The sequence below is a fragment of the Sycon ciliatum genome, chromosome 4, assembly GCF_964019385.1.
Source record: "Sycon ciliatum chromosome 4, ocSycCili1.1, whole genome shotgun sequence".
NCBI classification, from domain to species: Eukaryota; Metazoa; Porifera; class Calcarea; order Leucosolenida; family Sycettidae; genus Sycon; species Sycon ciliatum.
In genome coordinates, this window is record NC_088646.1 from 39,940,945 (window position 1) to 39,968,411 (window position 27,467).

A 27,467-nucleotide genomic window follows, 5' to 3' on the forward strand; every position below is an offset into this window, starting at 1 on the left:
GTGACTTTCAACGATGGGCGTGAGTTTATGATACTTCCATGAGAGCTGGATAGCTTCTTGACCTGTAGACACAGCAGAGTAGTACACATGAGGCGGATTCACGAAACCAACACCGCCATGCAACAAGAGATGGGCACGTCGTACTATCACAAGCACTTGTATTATCAAAGTATCGTGGTGGTTCAGTGATGCACGAGCAATAACAGCAACTCGCTCTAGATGGCTATGTTGACACTAGCACCACAGCACATCTCACAGTACGGGCTGTATAACACTGTCACTCACCGAGGCATCAACAGTCTTGCCTATCAAAGTGGCGTCCTTGTAGACCTGTGACGACGGCTCATTGAAATGCTGCGCATTCTTCACCATGATCGTCAAGTCCATTCGGAAATCACTGAACAGCATGTAATCCTTGCTCTAAATGCAGAACAGGAATTCGAAAACAGACCAGACAAGTGTTCAACCCAGTTGACGTCTTCACTTGGCCAAGTCCCGCAGCACTGCAAAATCCCTTCTAATTTCTAAGCATACATCTGCTAACGAGAGCATATCTAAGCAATTCCATGACTTGTCCACATTGGCGCATGCATGTTTAGGCTCATATCTGTATACAACAAGGCATGGGAAATCACACAGATCTACCCACAAGTCCATTCAGTTCAATGGACATAACAAGAACGGCATGCATAGAAAGGGCGAGTCCACCCAAGTCCCATAAGTCTGTGCTAGTGCTAAACGTCAGTGGCTTGCCATTGCTGAGTAAAATGAAAGATTCCCACCTACCTCATCATTGCAAACCCGCTGTGATGGCCTCTAAAGTAAAACTTTGTCTTCATACCAGCATGGACGCCTGCTACGATGTGAATAGACTTCGCAAGCCGGTGGAAAACTGCTCGAAGCAGATTTTAGAGCCAACATGCTAAGTGCACTGCCGTGTGTTTTCGGTTTTCCGAGTCCCTAGCCAATCCAGACATGTATTTCTGTGACAAGAACATGTGTGCGGCTGTCAGCACTGCTAACCTTGATATTGGTCAGGATCATCTTGATATCGATTGGCTCAGTTATCACACGATAGTATTCCGGATACTGGGAACGCGCTGGCAGCTTCATGAAAATGTCACACACGCTACGCCCATTGTCCTCCAGGCTCAACACCTCATCCATGATGGCTTGGCACACGTCTAGGAGTGATGCTGACGGACTTAGCAATGATACGTGATCCTGAATATGAACAATCAGGCAAGAGAGGTACAAGTCAATGGGTGCACACGGGCAGGTACATCTCTTTCCAAAAGAACACTGTGCAGTACACTACATGAGCAAGCAACAGTCCCACTATAATACACAACGGGTAACCAGGAAATAAGCAGCACGTGTGCATAGCTAATCGGTATACATATACTTCGCTATGGGCAGAGTGGATCCAGAAGTCGTTATTTGTTGTCATTAGTTGACTTCTGACTGTTCTGAGTACTGAGCCATGACACTAGAGCACCAAATAAACACTGTCGGTGGCAGATATGACCAGAGTGCTATCATCATACCTGTCATACACCACCTGTTTATTCATAATTGCTACTATCCTGCCATACACCTTAGCTAGCACTACACAATCGACATTACATACATGCATCCACACAACACAGGGTTATCTAGTGCAACCATACAACACAAGATAGACTACTGCCAAACAGCCAATATACAACTGCCCGCTGAACCTATTCCGAGGACTGACCTTCTGCTGGGGACCCTTCAAAGCAACTGGCGCGAGCCGCTTTGCACTCGGAGTCCCGGCAAGGAGCGGACTGTTGCTGCTGCTGCTCTCTGCTCTTGATGCCGCCACTGCTGCTTGCCGGGCACTGAGCGGTGTTGCGGCTTTGGCACTGATCGGTGTTGCGGCTTTGGCAGATGCAGTGGCGGAAGCCTTTGCTCCAGCTGATCCAGGCACAGGCGACTTCAAAAGAAAAGATCCTACCAAAGAGGAAGACGGCACATGCAAAACCAAAGCAGACACCCGTTGAGAACGCGTCAACAGACAAAGGACCCCGTCACGGCGTCAGCAGCCAGATGGGCAGCCAGCCCCAATCAAGCTCAAAGCATCGCACTAAGAAGCACATGCACTAAACAGCAAACAAGATCAATGCCACAACCAGCAGTACTGTAGATTACAACAAGACTAGCGGTTACACAAGATGCACAGTTGGCACTGCGGGCATGAGCAAGAAAATAGCAAGTAATACTGAGAAGAAGGACACACTTCAGGCTCATCAACAAAATCTTGAAAGTTTTCACTACTATACTTTCAAGCCTTATCGTCACATGGAATACAGGAAACTCAAACAAGGAACAAGGACATTGGATCAAGTACAGGAGAGAGGTGACAGAAACAGCGCAAGGAAGAAGAGCTAAAATATCAACGAAGAATGCGTGACCCACACATATAGAAAGAAATGAGGAAAAGGTGCAAGTGTGAGGAGACCTGACAAGCGTGAAGTGTGGTGCGACAAAACTAGACAACAAATGGACGTAACTAGCGAGTTGTTGACGACCTACCTAACAGCCTACGTGTGAATTTGATCTGCTTCTGATTACTAAGTTAGGTTTCTCAGTGTGAATTTACACAGCTTCTAAAACATTCAACAACTTCGCACACGTACACGTGACAAATGGAAAAACAATCATCTGAATACACCGCACGACATTCAAGATAAACCCCCTTTTATTGACATTCAAGATGCTCCAACAAATAGAGTAGCAAGTGCATGTAGTATTGCAGTGTGCTAGGTTGCACAATGTACATTGTACCAAGAGTACATAACCCCCCCCCCAGAGTGTGCAACGCCTGATCCAGCTCTGCATAGGGTCTTGGTCGAGCGGAATCGGATCTTTGTGTCATAATACCGTACACATCTGAGAGGAACCCGGGGAGTCGCGGGTACTCTCGGATCAAAAACAACGCTGCCCTGCCTCGAGACCGGCCTTGCGCTGGTGTGGAGTGTACGCATGACATCAGAAGATCCGATTCCGCTCGACCAAGACCCTATGCAGAGCTGGATCAGCGTTGCACACTCTGGGGGGTTATGTACTCTTGCTTGTACTTACCACCACTGGGTGGTGCACCTCCGCCAGGAAACAACCGCTGACACGTCGACCAGAACAGATCCAATAGAGTATCCGAGTCCTTGTACTCCTGACTATCCGTCTACAAGATACCGGACACCAGGGGGAAAACCAAGAAGATCGCGCACAATGCTATGCAACTATTGAGTACAGCAGGGGCAGCAGTGGTAGCAGCGGCAGTGCGTGTAACATGACATGGGTTGACAGCAGCACCAATATCAAACTCGATTTCTTAACAGAGAATGAAAAGAACACCCATGCATGGACTCATGCGAACACACAACAACAACACACACACACACACACACAAGGACATGCCTAGGCACATGCAGACAGACAAACAGACACACATGCACCCCCCCCCCTCCTCTACACACACACACACACACACACACACACACACACACACACACACACACACACACACACATGCACACACACACACACACACACACACACATACACACACACACACATGCACACACACATGCACACACACACACACACACACACACACACATCTCCACTCGAGAAAACTGTACCGGATAGAACAGCTGGGCATTGGAGAGGAGCAGTTGGATGTCTGATGTAAACATGTCAAGAGTCCTGTACTCATCGGTCTTCAACCGTTGCTAAACAGAGAACAAAACAATAAAAAAAACTTGTAATGTCACTACCGGATTTCCTGAATACAAATTGCACCTTGTAATGCCCAAAACTTTCCCTGACTACGTAAAACCTGCTTGAATACATGTAGCTAAAAACTCCCATATTAAATAAATGTTGATTTTCTGGCCACCAACTTAAAAAACCAAGTGTAACAAAGTGCTGCATTAGCTGTTTCTGTTCATCTCCTCTACTTCTCCTTATCCATGCACACACTTCAGCCATATGATCACCACATGTGCACAGCTCATGGTGAATGCAAATTTAAAATCACGTGTTTGTACGTGCTACTTTGCTGTGGCTGCTCCAACAGCAAAGAAGTGCTGCACGCCAAGCGGGCTGCTTTACTTCGACAGTGCAAGTCTCATTGACCCTTATCCCCCTCCCGTCAACTTATATTGTTTATTACATGTATCTGCAACACTCCCACCACCACCACCATGCTAAAAAAACCACTCCGATGAAACTATCACCACAGACCAGGTTCCTCTGAAGACCAAAAGTGCCCCTAAAAAATAAGGTCCCCCCTCCCCTCGAAAATCTGTTAGGCTATACCCTTTAAAATAGGGCTGAAACGATCGTGGATTTTCACCTATCGATTACCCTTTAGCTTAACGATCGATTAATCGATTATAATCGTTAGCAAACAGTGTCAGAATTTTGTGCAAAAATACTCTGTTTCCAAAAGCTAGGCCTTCATAATACCAAAATTTTGCATTAGTGACAGGGTAGGTCAGAACCATAGCAGTTATAAAGTCAATTTACCCTCAGACTATACACCATGCCCCTGGCAACTGCATACTCACAGTGGAAACTGATTCAAACTTCACAAAAACGAGGGCTTTCAGTACTTTTCGGACTCAAAATCCCTAACGAGTAATCTTTAACGTAACGATTACTTGATTGATCAGGAATTATCGATCGCTTACCGAGTAATTGGTATAATCGTTTCAGCTCTACTTTAAAAGTAACATTTCTTGCAGTTATGGAAAGGGCACGTACCTGTATCTTGAGTAAGTCAATGGGTTGCTGTACTTTGTCATAGTACTCTGGAAGATTCCTGCAAGAAACACAGCATTATCATCAGACTTGTCACCAGCATGGACAGCACATTGTACCTTGCCCAGACGCTTACAATGTAGTCAGCATGTTCAAGGACTCCACCAAACTACTAAAACAACGTCTAAGAATTCGCACACTCCAATGCAGCCATTTACACATTGCTCAGTCTCAATACTCATTCCAAATTCTCGAGGATGGGCCGTGCCAGAATATAAGGTGAAGATAGAGACGTCTGCAGCACCGTGACCATTTAGTACGAGTGTTGGGATCGAGTAATACAAAATTGCATTAGTATTCACATGTAGAACACCACCCTGGCCTGGCACCTTTCACAGTGGAAACTGACTGCCATTACATGTATATCCGGTGCAAAGACACAGGCGCATCTTACCTTCTCTTCGGCACCCGCACCAAATGCTCACACAGAAGGCGGCCATTGATGTCCTTGTAATGCCGTAGCGTCTCGTAGATATCATGAAACAGCTCCGACTGGATGGGCACAATAAAATCAAAAATGAGGATCAGTAGGTAGAAGTATGACTTTGTTCAAAGCAGTGGGTAAACATCAGTAGCAGTTGTCTCTCACTCTTGGCTCTAAGCAAAAGAAGAAAGAGCCGAGATATTATATCAAATAGGGCTCATTAGGACATGTGCCGATACATGTCCATGGATTGGCAGGTTAGCGTGACAAACTACATGAAGTTGTGCATGTGCTTGATTTTAGTACATGGTAATGGAAATCATACATCATCACCAAGTGTACACTCCATAGCCATACCATGCACTTACTTCAGTGCATAATGGGTGCCCTGCTTTTTTGGTGGACTATTTACAAGATGGCTGATGAAACAAGGTGGGGGACGCACCATTTATAGTGACCTCCGCCTCGCTACATAAGCTGTCTCGTAGTACATGTACTTCATCATGCATACACCAGCGTACATACATGTAGACGTACACGTACATGTACATGTATGAGTCTTTTTTAATTGTCGGATGATTGCTTTACTCTAGGCATTCTGCACAGTCTACAAATCAGAGTCAGTCTGTATGTCGTGAGTTTGTTCTGTCTTACCCGTATCTCATTGACAACATACTGAAAACTATTGTTTACCCATGTACATGCACTACCACTTGCATAGGACTTCTCGATTTCACTCTAACTTGCAAAAAGCCAGTTACAGGTGCAATGGCAAAAAGAAACATTCCGGCTCTATATCGCACTGCCAACTCTGTGATAAGCACGGTACTATGCCTCTATCTCTACATGTATAACATCACTAAACAAATCCCAGAGGTGTTTCGTAGTATGGGTGAGAATCGAAGATGTCTTATCAGAACACACAGTGCAAGCTGGCAGAGATGTCGGTGTTTGCTACAATTTGTTTGTCTCCTCCCACAAGAAAAAAAAACACTTTGCCTGTAACAAATAGCAGTCAAAGAAGTTGAAATACGTCAGAATCTTCGATCACCGGGTTGAGTGAACTCGACATGGACGAAGGGTCTACAATACAGTATAAGTATAAAGCTGATTCAAATAATAATTGATTGATTGAGCTGGCCGAACTTACGGGATCGACGCACTTTCTGCGCTTCGCAGGAGGTTCGATAACAACAGGCTCAGGCACAGATGCTGGAGCTTCTATGGAGCCGGGGGAATCGGGCTGCTTTCTTTTCCTGCCCATGGTCACGTTACAAAGCACATCCTAATAGTAATTCATTTCAAACAAGTCTTCACTGCTCACACGAATTCAAAATAATAATTTTGCGAATACATGTATTCGATATTCCGCGATCGACAAAAATAATCCCGTCCGAGCCGTGACGTCATGCTGTGCATCAAGGATCTAGCATTCTTGACAATCATTTTAAAAGTTTAAAATCAATTATTATTATTACTCTACTGTACTTGTTAAACTTTGACGACTACTCCTTGCATGCACACCATGGCATTGATGTATGTACCACTACCAGGTGCATGCTAGGCTGAGGCACCACCATTATTCATGCATGCAAGTAACTTAGTTAGTTTGCAGTCAGGACATGCTCCCAGAGAGAAAAGATACTTGGCCATCGCCAGTTGGTACAAACAACAGAACAGCAGCCCACACACTACAACTGTCTACAGTCGTATTAATTATTATTTTGAGGAAGGTTTTGTATTCACAATTCACATACTCCGAGAAGAAAACTAAAAAAAGTAATATGATAAAAAAGTCCAGACTAAGCACACAGCATAAAATACAACATTCTCCAACAATGACATCCAATGAACTAAGAACAACAAACAAGAGCGTAGCAGAGTGGGTGCGTGGAGGGAATCACACAAACCTGGTTGAAACAAACTCCCAAATCGGAGACAGACGTTATTACGTGAAGTGAACAAGGAACCGGTGACACCTGCTCACAAGACAACAGACGTCAGCAGAAAACTTGGACAAGAAAGGGGCCCCGGATACCGGATGTGAAGAAACCCAGCAAGGCCACATAAGCGACATATCTAATAAAAATCCAGCTCAAGACAAGAGACTGTTGAGTACTGTGTGCGTGTGAACGAGTACAGCAAACCCTCTAGCTTGATAAAAAAAGAAGAATAAATCACTGGTGATGTTACATTGTATGCAATATGATGATGCAGTACAGCTGTTGTTCAACACTCTGCTTCTCTGCTTCTCTGCTTCTCAGCTTCTCAGTAGAAGCTGAACATCGGTAAATCAACATCTGGACTTTCCAAGTATAACAGCAATTCAATTCTGAGCTGGACAATCTCACTCAGCAGCCACGGTACCGTGAGCATGGACACAGGCATATACACAGCACAGCAGAATAGCACAGCGCAAATAAACGAGGTATATAAACATGATACGGCAGAAAGCGACTCGACACACTACTATGGACAAGAGAGAGAGACAGTGGGGGGGGGGGGGTACTATGGACAAGAGAGAGAGAGAGAGAGAGACAGGGGGGGGGGGGGGGGTAGAGTAGGATAGGCATCTAAAAATATTCCAGAAAGTATTGTGTACGCACCACACGCACACACACACACACGCACGCACACACACACACACACACACACACACACACACACACACACACACACACACACACACACTCACACACACACTCACACAGCGTGTTTAGGAGGTGCTATTGGAACTGTCGGCAGGTGATGGTGAATTGGCAGCCGAGCCAGACGGCGTATAATAGCTATTGGTTGTCGAGGGTGGGACACTGTTAATCGGCGAGTAGGTGGGCATGCGACCAGACCGGTCATTGCCATTCAGCAAGGCAGCCGCAGCGGCAGCACCAGCAGCAGCACCGGCGGCAGCAGCTGCCGCTCCACCCGACGCGACTACAGGTACTGTCCGGCCACGCCGAGATCCTCTACCTCGGCCACCACCGCGGGGTCTGCCGCCAGGGGCGCGTGAAGCAGGAGACGCAGCCGGGGAGAAGCGAGCACGACCTTTTCCAACAGTGCTCGGCGAGCCCTCGCTACTGTTGGGAACACTCTTGTTAGTTGACTCCGTCACTGTCACAACAGGAGTTGTCGGGAAGTAATGTGAGGACGAAGATTTGTTGTTGGGCGTCCCTGGGAGAGCTGGGCTGTCACTGGCATGCGCTGGGCTTGTGGAGCCCGCACCACCATTGCCACCAGAGGATAGCGTTGCATCAAACTTCTTCTTCCCACTACTGGCACCTGCATCCGACTGCGTACATACAGATAAACAAAATAACATTGAGCTCAAGCCACAAGGCAACTCGTTAGCACATTTCACCTTTTTAAGAAAGCTCTAATCACCAGACCATTGAGTACGTACATGCACACACAAAATCCCACAGTTGGAGGTGAGTCCTGAACCTACCATGCATAAGCTTACAGAACCGGTGTGCACTTGTAGTGCACTGTCCATGCTTGCATAAGCATGCACAAGCATGTATGTGCTGCAATGAACTATTGTTGCAGTACTAGTATAGGTACAACACTTTTAAAAACAACTGCATCAATATAATACCTGGTAAGAACCTAGCAGTTTGGAATCACATACACACAACTGTACAGCTAAGCCGGCACAAGCGCACAGACTGACAATGGGATGGACATAGACTAAACACAGATGGTAACCAACAGATGTAAAGCTTACATTTTTCCGCTTGGTGCCCTTTGCCGTCTGACCAGCAGGGGCTGTGCCAGCATCAGCAGGCGTATCAGATAATGATTGTCTCTCTTTGACTGCAGAGTACAGTTACGATCACAGCAGAACATCAAAGAGAACATAAAAAAGACACCAATGGAACTCAGCTGCCTTCAGGTAGAATGGCAAAGCAAACATGGCAGACGCAATAAGTTCATTTTCAAGTTGATAACACACTCCAATGCGACCAGAAGCAAACACACAGCAACCTCAGACTTGGCGGTACATGAGAAGCGGCCGGAGTGCTTACAATTACGCTCCATTTCCTCGTTGTCCAGAAGGAGAGAAACAACTTCTGTCGGCTTGAGAACATCCGGCTTGAACTGGCCACCGCTGATCACCATACGATGGATCTGCAGAACGAGATGACATCGTCATGACACATGCATACACACATTATAATTTATAAAGCCATCGTGAGAGACACCAGCAACATCACACGTCTATGATACGCACTGAAAAAAGGGTAAAACAAGTGGAAGTAAAGTTGTTGCAGAGAGTAGAGTAAGATGGAAAACTCCCACAAGCATACCCAGTACATATACAAACAAGTACATGTGACATGTAGGGTGTACCACTGCTTGAACACTGCTCTATGCAGAAGTAGAGCTTTTTCACGCAGTAAAGAGAGATGAAGAGATGAAGTCCTGTTGAAACTCTGAGTTTCATGTCTACTCACGCTGCCTGATGATAGAGTTAAAGCAAATGGAAAACTAGGAATAGCAAGAGAACTTTCTCTCTCTCCATATTGTGCACAGTAGGCACGTGACTGTATGGTCTCAGGTTAGCGGATACAAGAATATATCGGCTGTAGCGATACATTTACCAGTTTCAAAATTTCTCAAACTGTTGACAATTTTAACATTCACTGTCCAGCTCCCAATCAGCAAATCTGCTGTAGCACAATGCACACAGATGAAGTTTCCTTAGCACACAGCTCCCCACTGGAGTTGACCCTAGTTTACTGAACCATCGGGCAGGCACTATTAGTACATACCTCACTCTTCTCCTTTGCACGTTCCAGGATGCGCTCCTCGACGGTGCCCTTGGTGATGAGCCGGTAGACAGTGACCTGCTTGGTCTGACCGAGACGATGCGCTCTGTCCATGGCTTGCTGGTCAACCGTCGGGTTCCAGTCGCTGTCGTAGAAGACGACGGTGTCTGCGGCCGTCAAGTTAATACCCAGGCCGCCAGCGCGTGTACTCAGCAGGAAGACGAAAATGTCGTCTCGTGCCTGGAAGTCAGCTACCATATCACGGCGGTCAGCAATCTTAGACGAGCCATCCAATCTCATGTACTTGTACTTGCGGTAGATGATGAACTCCTGAGTAAGCACAGGCACAGAATGTGTTAGAAGTTAGAACAATGAACTTTTAAAAGTGTAGCACACACATACGTACCATATGCAAGTAGCACACAATCATCATGACCGTACATACGCCTATTACCAGGAGTACTAGACACACCAGGCTATCACCAGGCTATCACTAGCGCAGTGCACAACTCTCTGTGGACAGCTGAACTGCACAGAGCCACAGGCAGGATAAGTGCAACTGTCGGCCATGACCCAGCCACAGTTTGCCCACGGCACCGTTATCCTAGGTAACACAAGCTTGGCCCAGCTTAGGTCAGTTAATCACCATCGCCCACATCCTCATCCTCATCCTCACCTCCAGCAGGTCTATCATTTTCGTCATCTGCGAGTAGATGAGCACTCGGTGACCGTCAATCTTCAACTGCTTCAGCAGCTTGTCTAGGACAGTCAGCTTGCCAGAGTCACAGATCATACGGTCCTTGTCTGTAGGCAGAACAGAGGCGAGCAAGAAACAAATCACTGTATGCCCGCAAAAGACGCAAATCAAACTGGTCCTGGTTCCTTTTCAACCAATGCACCACAATCTTGTATCTTGTATCTTGTACCATGCCGCTGAGCATAATGATTACTAGTAAGCTTACTCGGTATATGAATGTGTGACCACCCATTCTTGGGCTTGAGAGGGTGTAAGCCTTTGTCCAATGCTGCATTGCCTGACCAGCTTGCAGCTGCAAGCGGATCGCGCCCTCTGGCATCGTAATGCATGAGCATGTTGCGGCGCTCTGGCTCGCCACCTTCCACCACAACCTGCTGGCGATACGCCGCCTGTCGATGGTAGCAGTACGGCTGAACGGTTGACACAATCTATACGTAGCACACATACACACACACACACACACACGGAAACCAAATGAACCACTGAAGTCTCCAACACAGGGCAGCAACATAACACATTCTTTCAAGACGGACACAATAATGGCGTCCAAAACCGAGGTGGTTAGCACCCTCCTCTGCCAAGTCTCTGAAACTCAAATAGAACTTGGGTAGCAAGGAAACTGCCGGGGAAACAGAAAATGAACAAACTATGGCAGCAGAAGAAGCAGCAGCAGCAGCAGCAGCAACAACAACAAAAACGAATTATCTTATTGGCCATAGACCATCATGGGAATAAAAGATTTCAAACAACAACATACCTTGGGTGCAATGAAATGCAGAAATCGTGCCGCAGGCATTGCCACACATTGCCGTTCGACAACGCCCTCATCCTGCTGAGTATCACCATTCGGTGGCGTGGCCTGACCGTCAGTTTTCACCAACGATCGACTGCGAAGGGGGCGTATGTGCACAGTGGCATGGTGAAGAATGGGCGACGGATAGGAGGCAAATACGAGACTGCCCAGCACCGGACTGTTGCGAACTGCCTCTCGTGAACACACAAAGTGTGGTCGCACATTGAGAAGAGAACAGGATGACTCTCGTCCAGGGGAAGATGGTGCAATGCTCTCATCGTCAGAGCTGTACACGACCAAGTATTGTAAAGGCAAGCACATACACACACAATTACTACTGCACACCAAGCTCACAAGATTAGCGTGTCCAGTGAAGCTAGGAGCAACCAGAAGACAATGACATGTTACCAGTACTAATTGTGCCAGAATATTTGCTCAAGAGTTGTACTTGAACTTCCTGTTGGCTAATGGACACAGAACCACCAACCAGTTCACCAGCAAGTGTTTTCTGTCATTGGTACAGAGGCAACCATTTCCCTGCAAAGCACATGGGCCGTGTGTTGCAAAGATCAGCAGGGATGTACACCAAACCCTAACCTTGCCAAACATTGGTGTGAGAATGTGGAAAGGTGGTGCGAGAATGAGTGACTTCAATTCTCAAGTATAAAATACTAGTAGAAAAAGATGTTTTGGAAAACTCAAGGCCAAAAAGGAGCCAATTTAATATATTTGAATGGTGGGTCTGATCTACCCACCTCCCACTACCTAGGAGCTGCATCTGTGCCTTGATCCTAGAGGTTGGTGGCGTTCCCGCGGATGCGGAAAACTCAGCCTCCAAGTCTCACATGAACCGTGATTTTTTTTTACCAAAAACCACTAAAAACCACCCCCCAAAATGTCTGTCAGAAGCCAACAAATGCTACAAAGTTGGGGCGAACCCTAACCCTGGCCCTAGCTTGGAACTGTTTCCAAACTTGCTCAATCTCAACTGCATAACATTACTCCACCACACAACCTCTAACCAACCTGTCGGCAACTTCAAATGTCCGCCGGTGGAACTGAAGTGAATCCAGTCTCCGCTGCTCGGCCCACTGCAACATTCTGCAGGTGAAACACCACACAACAGCAGCTCAGAAATCAACATTAAAAATATCAAAATGAACACACAAACACACACACACACGTCACAAAGAGGAGGAGAGAAACAGGTGACAAAGATTGAAAGGGGGAGAGCAAGAGTAGGGAGGAAAGAAAAAAATGAGAGAAAAACTGGAGGGACTACCAGAGTCCATGGATCATATTTACCAGGCATTTTTTGCAAGATACATGTAACGGAATGCAACACAGTCAAAACACGGGTACAATTACATTACCTTGTGTTGAAATCACCCAGCAACAGTCTACTGCATACACTTGGTGTTTCACGCAGCAAAGACAGTGAACCCAGTAGGTCACATGCCTCATTGGAACCACGTTGCGTATTGCCCAGTGAGCTGTCGCCATGGCTACGCGATGCCATCATGGTGGCCCGGTGCAGACAATCCGGCTTCAGGAGACTGTGCCGTTCAAGACACCTGCGCAAATAAGCATGGCATACCAGAGAAAGCACAATACGGATTATATTGAGCTGAGGCAGAGTCCTGGACACAAAACAGCAGCTAAAGCAACACCGTACCAGTAACCACAATCCTAATCAAGCTGGGTATAGCCATCATTATTCCAGCAACAACAGAGGCCCCAGCAGCACCAGCAGCAGCACAAACGGCCGTTGAGGCAACGCACCGTGACGCAATCTTACCTGGATTTCTCAGTTGTGGAGAAACCGGACAGAAGGCCTGAACAATCACACAACAGAACAGCATCACATGCAACCAGGTTAGAAGAAGCAATTCATGCACATGTACATGCACATGGCTAAAGGTAACACGTGAGGAATGGCACAAACCCAAGACTTGATGTGAACATCAAAAGCCAACATAAATCAAGAACAATATTGACGACGACGACAACGACGACAACAACGACCACAACAACGACCACAACAACAACAACAACAACTGCCGTCTAGGCAAAGAGTAGGATAATAGATGGGGCGGAAAACGTACCCTCCTCAAACAACAATCTAGGTATTCTGAGGTCGGCAACAGAGGTGGAAAGAGGAGACACAACCTCGCGACGTTCGAACAACTCTGGGTGGTTACAGACCTACAAGAACAAGAGCAAAGCAACACGAGTGCACAACTTCAGATGCACAGACAAGACCTTGATGACATGTAAAGTAAGTCAACAAGAGCAAGCACAGCGCTCACAAATGAGTTTAAACACAGGGGCAGCACAGCGAGTTTAAAATCGTGACCCATAATGTAGAGCAAGAAGAAAATGCTACACAAATGTTGCATGGAATGGGTCGACTCGGACAATGTAACGGCCATGCGACTTTTACTAACAGTTAGTCCTTACGCCATGCAGCTAACATACCGTATATTCTCTATTATAAGCACAGGTCTTCATTATTAGCACAGTCTCTAATACTAGCACACTTTGAGCACCTTTCGAAACATTATAAGCACGGTCTCTATTATTAGCACGGTCTTGTTGGAAATCAATGCGGCATGCATGATATCTAGCATGTATTTCTTCTTTCTCTGTATGGATGTATTGGTTGAAAAAATATAAGCACGGTCTCCAATATAAGCACGGTCTCCAATATAAGCACGGTCTCCAATATAAGCGCGGTCTCCAATATAAGCACGGGGTAGAGGGGTGTTGAAAAAATATAAGCACGGCGCATATAATAGAGAATATACGGTAGTACTTATTGCAACATGCAGCACACTACACAAGTACAAGCTACCAAAAACAAATCCTTCCAATGAGAAGAGTGCCCTACCTTTCTGAACTGCATGACCAGGTTCATAAGGCTACTGCTGGTTGAGGATGTATTGGTGGAGTGATGTAAGAGCTCGTCCAGTGAAATCAGCTGGCGGATACCTCGGTACAAATACTGCTGACGGCGTGAAAGCGTGCAGTATTGCTCCAACTCAATCTAAACAAGGTGAACACACACACACACACACACACACACACACACACACACACAGGAGAGAAACACAAGAGAGTTTCGCCTTACAAGTACATTTTCAACTTCTCAGTGTAGTACAAGTTTTCTCTGCAAGTTTGATTCGTTCATGGCACCTGTTTGTTCACATAGAGACTTCTTTTCATGAAGTAACTTTTCAGATAGTGAAAAAGACAACGTGGCAACCCATTGTTGATAACCGAGCCAGACGAAAGGTCTTTATCTTGCAATGCTGCCTCTCGTCATTGACATAGCACCAACTGAAAGCACATCGCCGACGTGGACACGATCAGTACCTTTTCAGCCATCTCATTCTCCACGTCCTTCTTGATACGACGCAACATGAACGGCTTCAAGATCATGTGCAAGCGTGAGAGTTGATCTGCAACACCGACAACAGCAGGGTGACATTCAAACAAAGTCAAGAGTAACTAGTGAGAGAACTGATACAGTGAAGTGTGAAGTCAAATGGGCGGAAAAGTGCAAGATACTGAGTGGGGAGCAATCAACTTTCCTAACTAATACACGTCAACAATACCACAGGCAGGCTACAAATGTAGAAGACGGGACACAAGAGGCAGAATGGTTCAAAAATCTAATCCAGTGAACTTGCCAGCTGTGCCAACTCCTTGTCTATTTCCGGATTACAATTTTCAATGTGTATGCCCATGCAGCAGTCACATGCGTGTGCTGTGATATTGCCTCGTTGGCAGTAATAACTTTAATTGAAGAAGCTTCTACCGCTGGAGCTAGCGCTTCCTACCAACTGACATACACGTACACTCGACAGCAGGCAACACTAGGTCCAACATTGGCAGCAGCCGACTTATACTGCCATTGTTTGACCAGTTGTCTGCATGCAGGGCAACATATCACAGTGTATACGCGTGAGAGAGTGTAGTGCGTAGTGTGTAGTGCGTACATACATACACAATAGAGGCGATAGTACATGTACTTACGCTGATCAATGCTGGACTTCTTCTCCACCGAGTTCTCAATGTCTTTGGAGAACCACTCGTCAAACTCAGCATGCGAGTCGAATAGCGTGGGCATGATGAAATGAAGAAGAGCCCACAACTACATGAACCATATGGACACACAGGGATAAGAAACAGTCAATGATACCATTTAAAAAATCAACGAAAACAACACGGCTCAGTACAGGAGCCACGGAGGTGGGCGGCAAAGAGAAAATGCAGCAGATGATGTATTTGGAAAGTACCCTGAATCCTGCAATGCCATTGCTACACTTCTGAAAGAATGGCTGCCCATTTAGTGCTGCAGCCACACAAGATAACAGCATTTCAAATAAGAAAATTCAGGAGAGCTTGCCTATAAGGGAACTTACCTCAGCCATGCTGTTTTGAATAGGGGTACCAGTGAGTAGTAAGCGATTGCGACAGTTGAACCCAAGCAGAATCTTCCATCGGACACTGCAGCAGCAGCAGCAGCAGCAACAGGCAAATACAGCACATGGCACAAATATACAAAAGTGGTGAGAGAGATCTGACTTGTCCTGGATACAGTGTGCATGAGTACTAGTGGGCAGAGTAAAAATGTTCTAAAAACGGGTATGTCTTCCACAACCGTACGAGCTTCATAGCTATCAAGACTGCACAGTCCACCGACATCAAAGCACACCGTACATGTAATCCTTGAAGCATGACTCCGTGCAAGGCTGCTGATGACATGATCAGAGAAAGCGCTAGCTACAGTAGTGCTTTACAGTGTGCACAGCTGCATTGTGCTGACCTGGCTGAGCTCTTGATGGCCTGCGCCTCGTCAAGGATCATGTACTGCCACTTGATACGCTGGAAATACTTCACATCAGATATGATCTGCACACATACACGTCCACACGCGGACGGACGGAAAGCACCCAAAGAACACGGTCACACAAGGCAATAACCCCAGGGTAATAGCCTAGAACACTGTGAAGCAAGTCAATAGCAGCAACGCACATAGTAAGGAGACATTGGTAATCATGATTTGAGAATAGCAGTTACACAATCATGCACGTGTACTGGAAAGTACATGTATACACAAGGCTGATACACTTCAAAATATTCTAAAGGCATTCGTGCCAAAAACACTGTATAGGAAGACCTATGATCTGTTGACTCTCGATAAGTCTACTACGTAACACACACAGCAGGCAAATGTTGAAAGGAAATTGGCAAAGTGAGACTCAAACTCCTGCATTGCGTCCGCCTCCCGACAGACTTGCACCATGCACTTACCAGTTGATAGCTGGTGATGAGGACATGGAACGGCGCGTCCTTGCGATACAACTGACTCTGCCAGCACACGATGAATATGTCATGTACATGTACAACAACAGTAAGATACCCTGAAAACAAGGACATGATGGAATCACAGCTTGTTCGTCCACAGCCAGCTACAAGTAACATTTGCCGGTGGCTTCTTGCAACCCCGCACTTCAGCTTGCCATAAAGGCAACTCCAGTGACAAACAGGAGTTGACTACTAGAAATGGTCACACTTTTCGTCAACACATCCTGAAAGCACGTAACTTATGCAGTTGTAGATTGGAATTGGCCAGGCGCACGGAAAGCGCTTTCTTGTCTCTTCTCGAGTATCTCACCCGCAGGAAATGGTCATTAACTGCACTGGAGCTTTGCGAATGTCTGCAGAACTGCTGCGCATTAATTCGGAGCAGCTAATAAGCTCAACTTTTGACCCATTTAGAAAACAAATCCAAGATTATACATTATTTTCTGGATGGGTTGTAAGGACAAGCAGTGCTCTCATGAGCTCCTCTTACCTGGGTCCAAAACTTGCGCAATGTCTTACGCTCATTGGGATTTCCCCAGTATGGCAAGACCTAGCATACATACACACAGGTAGACAGACAGACAGACAGACATAGGAATCCACACAATGTACAAACAAAGGTAGTCACATGCTGTAGAGAAAGGGAGCAGAAAATCAAAGCCTTCGAAATCAAAAGGACCATATCAATGTATGCAGTGACAGCAGCAACAGCAGCAGCAGCTATCAGAGATGCCCCCCCCCCCCCCTCACACACACACACATACACCACCACCATGTCACCTCTATAATTATCAGGCAACTTACCTTGAAATCTGGCACAAAGCGAGTAACTTCTTGTTGCCAATTGTGCAGCGTTGAAGCTGGTGCTACAACCAAGAACGGTCCCCAGGTATTCTGATTCTACACGCATACAAACAAGCACACATACACGCACATGTACACACACATGTGCCGTACACAGAAATGTGTCATTAAGGGAGCAAATTGCAGTACGGCATCACACAAGCTACATTTGTCATGCAGATAGCGTAGAGTAGCGAAAATCAAGGAACAGAACTGCTGGTTATATGCCAATCAATAGAAGTCTACATGATGTCTTGTACCCGAGAGGCTCTACGAACACTTGTACAACTACAGTAGTAGCAGTGTAGCACTAACCTCGGAAAGATGGGCAAGCAAGGAGATGCTTTGCACGGTTTTACCAAGACCCATTTCATCAGCCAGGATACCATTGATGCCCTGTACAACAAGGGACATCAAACACAACAGAGCACAATCCAGAGCAGCCAATAAGGTAAGCCTGATCTCACAAGGGAAATAAGTGCAAATAATCGTGAATTTGGCGTGCCACATTGCCCGACCCCCCCCCCCCCCACCGCCGGCCATCAAACAGACTATTGGCAACCAGTACCTTCACCTTGTTGTCAACTTGCTCATATCCATTCAAAGTTCAAACCACACAGGCAATAAGCATGTGACTAAATGCCGCACTTTCCTTAGTACAATACTGTGAAAACTGTTGCGACAACTTACTTGATCATAGAGATTCGCCAGCCAATTCATACCCTATGAAATGGAAAATGCAGACACAAAAGGAAAGAAGTTAAGAAGGAGACCGCTGCAACCCCTCCGGCCAAATATTTGTGAACGGGTGTTTTAACATAAACTCAAGTTACTCAACTGCACCTGGAATCTGCATGGACACCAACAGCACACTGGGAAAGTCCAACAATAACACTGCGTTCACTGATTCCTGAGTCCTGCCAGTGCCTTGTTACACTGACTTAGCATAGCACAACAGTAATAGTCATTACTTGTGTAGATCACATCATGTGTGTGACTATACACCTTAGCCCAACGTGCCACAAGTAATAGTTCCAGGCTTCCAGCAGATCTCCTCAATTCAATTGGCTGTCTTGACATGCCACGAGGTGCAGAAATAAATAAATAAATAAGATACCGGACAACTCAAAGTATCATCATACCTTCAGCTGATAGACCTTGAGCTTGCCTCTAAACATCTTTGGCTGAGGTTTGAGATCGTCACCAAGTGACGGGTTTGCCAAGCTGTAGTTCATGTCAACTGTGATAGTAATACAGTAACAGATGCAGCAGCAGCAGCATTAGCAGCACAGCCAAGACAGCAGATGATAAACAGGACAAAGATGACGGATTAAAATAAGGTGTGCTCAATTCACAGAGTATGTTTGGGGAAACTAACACACGCGCATGCACGCGCGCGCGCACACACACACACACACACACACACACACACACACACACACACACACACACACACACACACACACACACACACACACACACACACACTTGTACTTGTACTTGTACTTGTACTTGCTCACTGCCAAAACTGGTCACGTGGGTCTCCCCGGGAGAGGGGAGAGAGACTCAAAAGGAATCTTGGAAAGATGACTCAATTGGCCATTGAACCACCCAACGGCCGACACCCCCTGAAATCCCCAAACTAGGGTGGACTTGAAATGATCCCACTTATGGGCTCACCACACCTCAGTAAGTGGGTGAGGACAAGGTGCAGAAAAAGGATTGACGGCATCACACACACACACACACACACACACACACACACACACACACACACACACACACACACACACACACACACACACACACACTGCATACAAACTTACAAGTGTCCTGGAGCTCGGTGGAACTGCCATCAACTGCACCCGAGTAGGCTTTAGTCTGAGATACAGAAAACAATACAAACACACACAACACCATTTCTGCAAACAATGCACCACATATTAATTTAAATGAAGTGTTCCTCTGCGTAATGAGGAAATAGAAAACAGGGCATGCATTGATTTTGCTAACATCAATCTGGTACGAGTTTTAAGAGCACCGTAAAGTCACTGACAAGAGGCTTAGAGCCCACCCTGGCATGCATAAAAATTTCTTATTCTGAACAGACGCTAAGAAATCAGTACACACGTCTCCTACCAGTAGACCAGCACGCCGTGCAACCTGTTTTCAAGCGAACACTTCTAATATGAAGCGTTGGCATGAGCGGGCGCCTGTCCACGATTTTCCGGTACGATCACAAGGCGACTGGCCACAGGCTGCAGCTACTACTACTAACCTTGGCTTCGTGGGTGTTGAGCGCATGCTGGACATTGGCCAACGCCTGTGCTTTCATTGCCTCAGCATCTGTACAAGTAAGAAACACATGCGCACAACCGTATGGCATTGTAACACACACAGGTACTAAGGTCAACGTCTGCACACCCAAGCACAACGTGCATACCGTGGTTACAGCCTCAATAACATGCACAGCCAGACCACCAAAATGCCAATATGGGGCAACTGCTACCTGATAATTTAAGAAGACAATGTAAAATGCTTAACACTAAGTAGACTACGAACAAACATAGTCCATGAGATTGCCAAGAAACAATGCACTTGACAGACATGCACACACGCACAAACATACAAGCTCTAAGAAACAGGGCCAGTGCAGTATCAACACCCACTCACCATAATCTTCTGCTGTTTCCAGCGTCACCAATGTACCGTCCGCTGCACGTCGTTGCAATGGACCATCATCAAGCTTCTCCAAAATAGCGTCACCAGAAGCGTCGCCTCCCTCGCCATCCTCCTCGTCCTTGTCTACAAGAATCGACACAAATTAGAAACATTTTTTACAAAGCTGCATGTGATGTATGACGTAAGGCGACACCGTAGAAAGGGGAGATGAAGAGTGGCCTAAATTGGTAACGGTCTGGCCACAGCAGAAACACACTTTCCGTATGAGCCGAGGTTGTTCTGTTGTGGGAAGGCAGCCATGCCAGCTCAATTGTGCAAATCCAAAAATAAAGAAATGACAACTCACCTTTACTAAGCTTCTTGCCGATGAAATGAGCATACAGCTCTGTTTGGGTGATCAAGAAATTAAGCTTCCGTTGCTGTCTCTTCGCCTAAGTATGCACGCCCGTCCATATACAAATACACGGAAGAACAAACGTGAATACACATGCTCACTAAAAGTTTGATAAAATAGAAAGAGATGAGAAAGAACAGTCAAATGAGCCTTAGAAGCATGCATTACCCAGGCGCGTGCCCCGTCTGGGTTCCTGGGTGCCCGGAACCCCCCCCCCTTTTTCGCTCAAAATGCAGGATTTTGCTTCATTTTTTTGAAAATTTTCACGGGGGACGCCCCCGAACCCCCCCCCCCCCCCCCCTTGAAGGGCACTGGCGCACGCGCCTGTTACCCCCCCCCCCCCCGCACACTCAGAGAAAGGAAGAAACAAAGGTGACTGGAAGAGCTGAAACATGAGTAGTATCACCAAGAGTCCATAACCCAAGAGTATGCAACTGTGATCTCTTTTCTATGGGCCAACCGCGCGGCGCGCTGCCTTCATTACATCATTCAGCTGCAGTCCGCGCACTGCGGAAAATCAAACACCGCACTTTCCCTCTAGTTTGAAATGAACTTTCGTACGGAACTGGAGTTCACGCGCCAGAATTCAGAGATTGTGTAGGTACTGGAACGAATCGAGCAAAAACGGATGGGCTCGTGCGAGAAATTGAGAGTTTGAATGCATGCTTTCAGAGCGTGATGAAGGCAAGTTACGTAATGAAGGCAGCGCGCCACGCATGCACCCATCATCACAGTTGCATACTCTTGGGTTATGGACTCTTGGTATCACACATGGCTCGTGTAATTCGCAGATTATTCTTGCCTTGAGGCACCGTGAATACAAACTGAAACTCACTTCACGGAGCTCTTCGTCCTGTTTCCGCTGTTCCATGGCTTCCTTCTCAGCACGACGCCTGTGCTCCCGCTCCACCTTGTCAAACCGCTTCCAAAAGATCAGCATCTAAAGCAGATAATAGTGGAAGAGGAATAATAGTGGAAGAGGAGAGGAACCGCTAGCACTTGTACGGCATTCTACAGTCTCACCGGAATCTAGACTCATAGACAGATGACTTTCTGTTGCGTAGCTATGTGCATAATGAACCTTGCATAAATATAAGTATATACACGTACCCGTGTTCTTGTATGATTCCACAGGCAACTAAGCACCGCAGGTATGTGTACCATGCTTCAATGTGAGTTGTGATGCACCACTACGACATACGTCTCACATGAAATGGCAATGATAAGCTAGCAAGGTTACTGGCACTCCTCATAAGACTCAACATCTGTATACAGACTAGTAATAGCAACACACAAGCAGTTGTCATGGCTGTCATCGTCGTTGTTGATGCTACGGCTAAAGTGTAAAGAAGTGTGTTGCAAAGAAGGACAGGTACAGAGATGGGTAAGCACAAGCAGTACTTACTTCTTTGGTAAGGCGACGAGCGCGCGGTATCGTCTCCTTGCTTGCTTTCTGCGAGACCTGCCACTCCTTGCGTACCTCCTTTTGACATAGCTGTGCAATCTGTGTAGACCATCATGACATCAATACACAAACCACACGCATGTGAGTGTACGCACATATGCATGCACACACACAGTGAACGGCAATATGCGACCAGCACACTGCACTGCACTTTTCCTACTTCTTACACTTCAAAGTACGTGTACATGTGCATGACAAGGACTTCTCCTTCACTAGACCAACCTTTCTGCAGTTGCCCTGTATAGTGTTGAACGCTGTGCTGAACTGGCGTTGCATCTACAACATGACAACACAATGAGAGACAAAAACAAGACGCCAAGCAACCAGATTACAAGCCTGATCAACCACCATACCACAACTAACAAGAGAACATTAAAATGTCTGCTAATGTACAGTGGCCAACAGTTGGGCAACAATCGGCCACTTATCTCACCCTGGGAACGTCCTTCTTGGCAACAATACTCCAAACGCGTTGCCGCTTCATGTCAAGCTCCTTCTGTTTGCTCCTCTTCTTCTTACGCTCATCCAGACTCTTTTTCTTCATCTGCAAACCAGAAAAGAGAGAAGGTACCAAACTCTGGCCAAGCTACTCATACATGCAATGGCCTACAGCAGTCAGCAGGCAGACATAATTGTACAGTGCTGGACTAGTGATAGCAAAATACAGTCTAGAAAGATTTGTTGAAGACTCCAATTTCACAGTCTTATGAAAAGTTGAACAGTCACTGCCGGGATGACGACTGCATCATACCTTATAGACCTTTCACACGACGAGAGAAAGTCACGTCTTCTCGGCTTCACGTGAGGAGAGCATCACTGGCCATAAGCGAAGGTATACTCCAATGCAGCATTATGTACTGGTAGAGTAATAGTGGAAAATACACTTGAGAAATGGCAGTAAAATGCCAGAACTCTTTGCCAGAAACGTTACAGCCTAGGGAGCGTTGTGAGGGCAGGTGCAATTACCACCATTACTCTACTACTTCAGAACTACACTAAGTCAATCTATTCTAACCTTGGCTGCCAGCAACGCAGCTTGTTTCTTCTGCTTCTTCAGCAGTTTCATCTTCTTGATCTTGGCTTTCATTGCTGAACAGCAGAAAAAGTAAGAACAATATAGGATCAAGGATGCACACTGACAGAACTTGGAAAACGTACTCAAATGTAACTACAACAGATAAATGCATACTGCACATGTGTTTCGATGAACATTCACAATTCCACTCCTCATACAGCCCCTCAACACTAGCCTGCAGATAGGAACACAGAGTCTACTGGGAGTATCCAAAAAGAAAGGCTCGCTGGATCCACATCAGCATCGCATGATGGGCAGAGAAGCAAGCCAACTCGCCTTCGCTGTGACTGGCTGCCACCGTGCCTTGTTATGTAATGGCAGATGCAAACCTCACAAGTAACTCAGGGAGAGGGTGTACTCTGAAGCCGAGTTAAATTATAGCAGACTGCGTGGCTGATCCATAACCCAACTGTCATTCCCATAACCCAACAATAGCCACATAGACAAGTAGGAAAAGGACTATGAGTATGACATCCAGGTAATCTCTCAGTGACAGGCACGAACCAGATCTGTTGAGACAAACGTCAATCCAAGCAACATACCCAGCAAACGTACCTGCTTTCGACTCCTTGCTGCTTGCCTTGGGTTTGGCTGTAGACTTGTTGAGTGATACAAATGGATCATGATCACAGAGTACACCAGCAGAGTAGAATTGGTACTGTCGCAGGTGACTGTTCTCATGAAACAGGCCCTGGCGATAGCGACGTAACTTGTGCAGCTGAAGCAAGCTCTGGCAATCATCTTCCAAGATTTCGTCTTCCGACGAGCCTGATGAGTCGCTCAGAAGCATGTCCTAATGAGGAACAGTGAGGAGAAGTAAAAGTAAGATCAGCGACAGCAATATTATTATTCTAAACTGGCACAACACAGCACACAGTAGAATACAAGAGTACTTTCTGTGTACGTAACAATAGCATTTCGATGCAAAAATAAAATTCTGGCAAGCAAATAGAGCAGTGCTTTACCTCCAGCCATTGTCGCTTGCGTCCCAGCTGGCTAAAATTGTACTCCACACAGCTATCTCTTACTCTCTTCGGCCCTGAAGTAAAAATGACCAGAAAAATACAAACGTACAGCGAGAAGACAGATCTCGTGGATAAGATCACGGACCGCACATAGCAAATATTGAAGTAACTGTTCTTGTAGATGAGAGAACTTCATACACAAAACTAGTGTTGAAACGAATAATCGAATAATTTAGAATATTCGTGGGGTGAACGAATAATCGAATAGTCGTAGGAATTATCAGAAATGGAAAAAAAAAAAAAAAAACCATCTATGCTCAGTGCTGACCCTACTGATATTTGCACTGCGTAGATCTGCTCGCAGTATTTCTTCTCAATCTCTTCTCCTCCAAGTTTTAATCTCCTATTGGTATCTAGTATTACTTCTGTTCTTTCTATACGAGGGAAACATGGATGCAGTGAATGTGATTTTCGGTCTTTGACCACTTTCGACCAAGAGTCAAGACCCTATCATAGTATGCAGAGCTGGATCAGGCGTTGCACACTCTGGGGGGTTATGTACTCTTGGCGGTACAGGTTAACCGTAGATTATTCGTTCGATGGAGGACGAAATTATTCGATAGATTACAGTCAACTTCGCTAATAACGACATCGGATATAACGACAATTCGCGAATAACGACAGAGTTTCCATGCCCAGAGCAAAGTCCTATCCCACTGTAATACATATAATGAGACTTCGGGTATAACGACACTTCGCGAATAAGGACACCTTTTTGATGCCCCGCCGAGTGTCGTTATAAGCGAAGTTGACTGTATTCGTTCGAAGAATCCGTGTTCGGTTTAAACACTACACAAAACAGTGCGTACAGTTGTGGTCCTTGTGGGCATTGAAATCCGAGAAAACGTGTACGCAGTCAAGGGCACTGGCCTTGCAGCCGTGTATATGCATGCGGTGCCATGCCTACAAATTCTAGCCAGGCTTCAGAACATGTACTTCATTTTTCGTGCGTGTGGATCTATCCAGCCAAAATGGAACATCTCAGCACAGGGTATGTGTATAACCAGTACTCATTTGCCGTTCGAATGCTTGTTGTATAAAATATCTCTATTCCACTTGATTTCAATGTCCACAACTGTAGTATGGATCGTTGTGTGGAAAACGAAAGAGACGCGATGTGTAATGCACAGTATATGTCCATGCGACAATGGGCGCATCTTCTTAGCACTATTGCATAACTCACTCTTCTTCTTGGACGAATGCCGGGACTGTGAGCTAGCAGCCGTTCCACCACTGTTGCTGACAGCAGTGGCACTCTTGCTGCCGGGCTTTCGCTCGCCTGACTCTCCATCATTCCATGCTTCATCGTCACTAGCATCAAATAGTACATAAGACAGAAACCATGTACAGCCTGTGATAATTATGGACGGCCCCTTAACGATCGATTTATCGATTATAATCATTAGCAAATACTCAAATAGTGTCAGAATTTTGTGCGAAAATTACTCTGTTTCCGAAAGCTAGGCTTTCATACTACCAAAAATCTGCATTAGGGACAGGGTAGGTCCGAAACATGGCAGTTTTGAAGTCAATTCAACCTCAGAATATGCACTATGTCCCAGGCAACTGTATACTCACAGTGGAAACTGATTCAAACTTCACAAAACGAGGGTTTTCAGTACTTTTTGGACTCAAAATCCCTAGCGAGTAATCTATAACATAACGATTAATTGATTGATAAGGAATTATCGATCGCTTACGCGCTTACCGAGTAATTGGTATAATCGTTTCAGCCCTAGTATATTCACAAGAAAATTAATGATGTACTAGTAAAGCAAGCATGAACTACTACTACTGGACTTCCTATAAATTGAAACAGGGATGCTGGTTGGACATACATGTACGTTTGCACCGAACTGAACAAATTCGGAACGATAGAATAGATGACCCAATAATTCTCAACTCTAAATAGGTATTGGTAGTGGGAATTACCATCACCATAAAATTCTTCTCAATGCAAATTTAAATTATGCATGTTTTACCTGTCGAAAGGGGCAATGGACTGGTCTAGAAGCTTATCGACTTGACTGAAAAGAGGCTCCAAATTCAGCAGCTGCTGTACGTTCTTCACACTCAATGGAATTGCGGCGTAAGTATTGTGATCTTGACGATCCTCCCGGGCACTACCATGGAGTCCATTCACATCGGCCATGTCAAACACAATTTTGAATTATTACCTAAAACACAATAGAATGGAAATGCTATTATACAGTCGATGTAGTAGGCTTCAAACGCAACTACGCATTTCGCATAACGTATCTCACAAGGCAACAGGTAAGAACAGACTTTATCACGTTCAAAAACAGATCGCTCTACCTTTTGAAAGAGGAAAACAAACTCAAACTGAGCCGATAGACGAGCGAAATACCACCTGAGCATATGCTCAGGCACATCTGATCAGCGCATACAATGCATGCAGCCGCCAAGACTCAGGATAGGTGGAGATGGAGGGAATAAACGGGCAGAAACCTCTTGCTTCCACGGTGCAAGGAAAACATTACTTGTGAGCCCAGTGTGATGAGAGAGGCAAGGACAGAGATCGTCCATCAGCGCCACGCATCACAATCACTGGGCTGCTGCTCATTTGGCTCTGGTTGGGGCCTGGCACTGCAGTGGCACGCCAACCATCATCACAAGCATCAGCATCAACAGTTGGGATAGGGAGGCCGAGGACGTAGCAGGTAGCCACCGCCGGGACTCCATTACAGGCACGCATGCATCCGCGCTCGCTGTGGTCATGGTGGTCGTGGCTCTAGCTCTAGACTCTATGTCTGCACAGCTAGCTAGCTCAGTCATAAAAATGCAGAAAGCCCACGATCGAAAGGATTTGCGCGTGCGCCAAAAGTCAACCTTTCATTTTTATCAAATCGGACCATGCATGATCTAGCTGTAGATCTACTGACATGACTGTAAGCTGTCTGTGTTCAGTCAAGTCGACTCCCTGGCCTGGCCCTGCTGCATGCACTGCTGTGCAACAATCTACTCTCAGACTCAGAGTCAGATCTGTACTGTGGATACTTAC

The 27,467-nt window shown here is 46.0% G+C and overlaps 3 protein-coding genes across 3 annotated transcripts in view; all 3 read right to left on the reverse strand.

The window, feature by feature from the left end:
- LOC135816133 (protein polybromo-1-like) overlaps positions 1 to 6,615 on the reverse strand; it is a 31,935-nt gene extending 25,320 nt beyond the window's left edge. The window contains exons 1-9 of the mRNA XM_065329512.1: positions 6,423 to 6,615; positions 5,243 to 5,340; positions 4,792 to 4,849; positions 3,666 to 3,755; positions 3,106 to 3,205; positions 1,739 to 1,974; positions 1,024 to 1,224; positions 286 to 420; positions 1 to 62 (exon numbers count right to left, since the gene is read on the reverse strand). The exon at positions 1 to 62 is cut by the window's left edge and continues 687 nt beyond it. Of these exons, the coding sequence (XP_065185584.1) occupies positions 1 to 62; positions 286 to 420; positions 1,024 to 1,224; positions 1,739 to 1,974; positions 3,106 to 3,205; positions 3,666 to 3,755; positions 4,792 to 4,849; positions 5,243 to 5,340; positions 6,423 to 6,536 (1,094 nt within the window). The 5' untranslated portion in view covers positions 6,537 to 6,615. The remainder of the gene's footprint in view (positions 63 to 285; positions 421 to 1,023; positions 1,225 to 1,738; positions 1,975 to 3,105; positions 3,206 to 3,665; positions 3,756 to 4,791; positions 4,850 to 5,242; positions 5,341 to 6,422) is intronic.
- Positions 6,616 to 6,994: 379 nt separating this feature from the next.
- On the reverse strand, positions 6,995 to 27,154 carry LOC135816134 (chromatin-remodeling ATPase INO80-like). Its single transcript, XM_065329513.1, has 36 exons — positions 26,762 to 27,154; positions 26,428 to 26,622; positions 25,629 to 25,756; positions 24,386 to 24,459; positions 23,976 to 24,213; positions 23,361 to 23,434; positions 22,779 to 22,889; positions 22,568 to 22,621; positions 22,286 to 22,384; positions 21,716 to 21,820; positions 20,833 to 20,917; positions 20,478 to 20,609; positions 20,083 to 20,150; positions 19,631 to 19,685; positions 18,947 to 19,044; positions 18,495 to 18,527; positions 18,120 to 18,200; positions 17,766 to 17,861; positions 17,452 to 17,511; positions 16,908 to 16,964; positions 16,420 to 16,505; positions 16,016 to 16,100; positions 15,627 to 15,744; positions 14,964 to 15,049; positions 14,479 to 14,634; positions 13,694 to 13,793; positions 13,387 to 13,423; positions 12,962 to 13,162; positions 12,615 to 12,689; positions 11,553 to 11,874; positions 11,001 to 11,223; positions 10,715 to 10,842; positions 10,042 to 10,368; positions 9,295 to 9,397; positions 8,994 to 9,082; positions 6,995 to 8,558 (listed from the first exon to the last, which is right to left on the reverse strand). The coding sequence occupies exons 2-36, from the start codon at positions 26,595 to 26,597 to the stop codon at positions 7,989 to 7,991; spliced, it is 4,524 nt and encodes a 1,507-aa protein (XP_065185585.1). The 5' UTR covers positions 26,598 to 26,622; positions 26,762 to 27,154; the 3' UTR covers positions 6,995 to 7,988.
- Positions 20,876 to 27,467, reverse strand: part of LOC135816138 (small ribosomal subunit protein eS24-like) — a 48,976-nt gene continuing 42,384 nt past the window's right edge. The window contains exon 5 of the mRNA XM_065329521.1: positions 20,876 to 20,886. Within this exon, the coding sequence (XP_065185593.1) occupies positions 20,884 to 20,886 (3 nt within the window). The 3' untranslated portion in view covers positions 20,876 to 20,883. The remainder of the gene's footprint in view (positions 20,887 to 27,467) is intronic.

What these genes read in the sequence shown, in the direction of transcription:
- LOC135816134 (XM_065329513.1), bottom strand. Translation starts at nt 26,597, where the DNA reads ATGGCCGATGTGAATGGACTCCATGGTAGTGCCCGGGAGGATCGTCAA. An exon ending in TCAAGGTCTATCAGCTGAAG is followed by an intron (nt 18,528 to 18,946) that starts GTATGATGATAC and finishes TCCATTTCATAG; the next exon opens with GGTATGAATTGGCTGGCGAA. An exon ending in TGGTCATGCAGTTCAGAAAG is followed by an intron (nt 13,794 to 14,478) that starts GTAGGGCACTCT and finishes TTGTTCTTGTAG; the next exon opens with GTCTGTAACCACCCAGAGTT.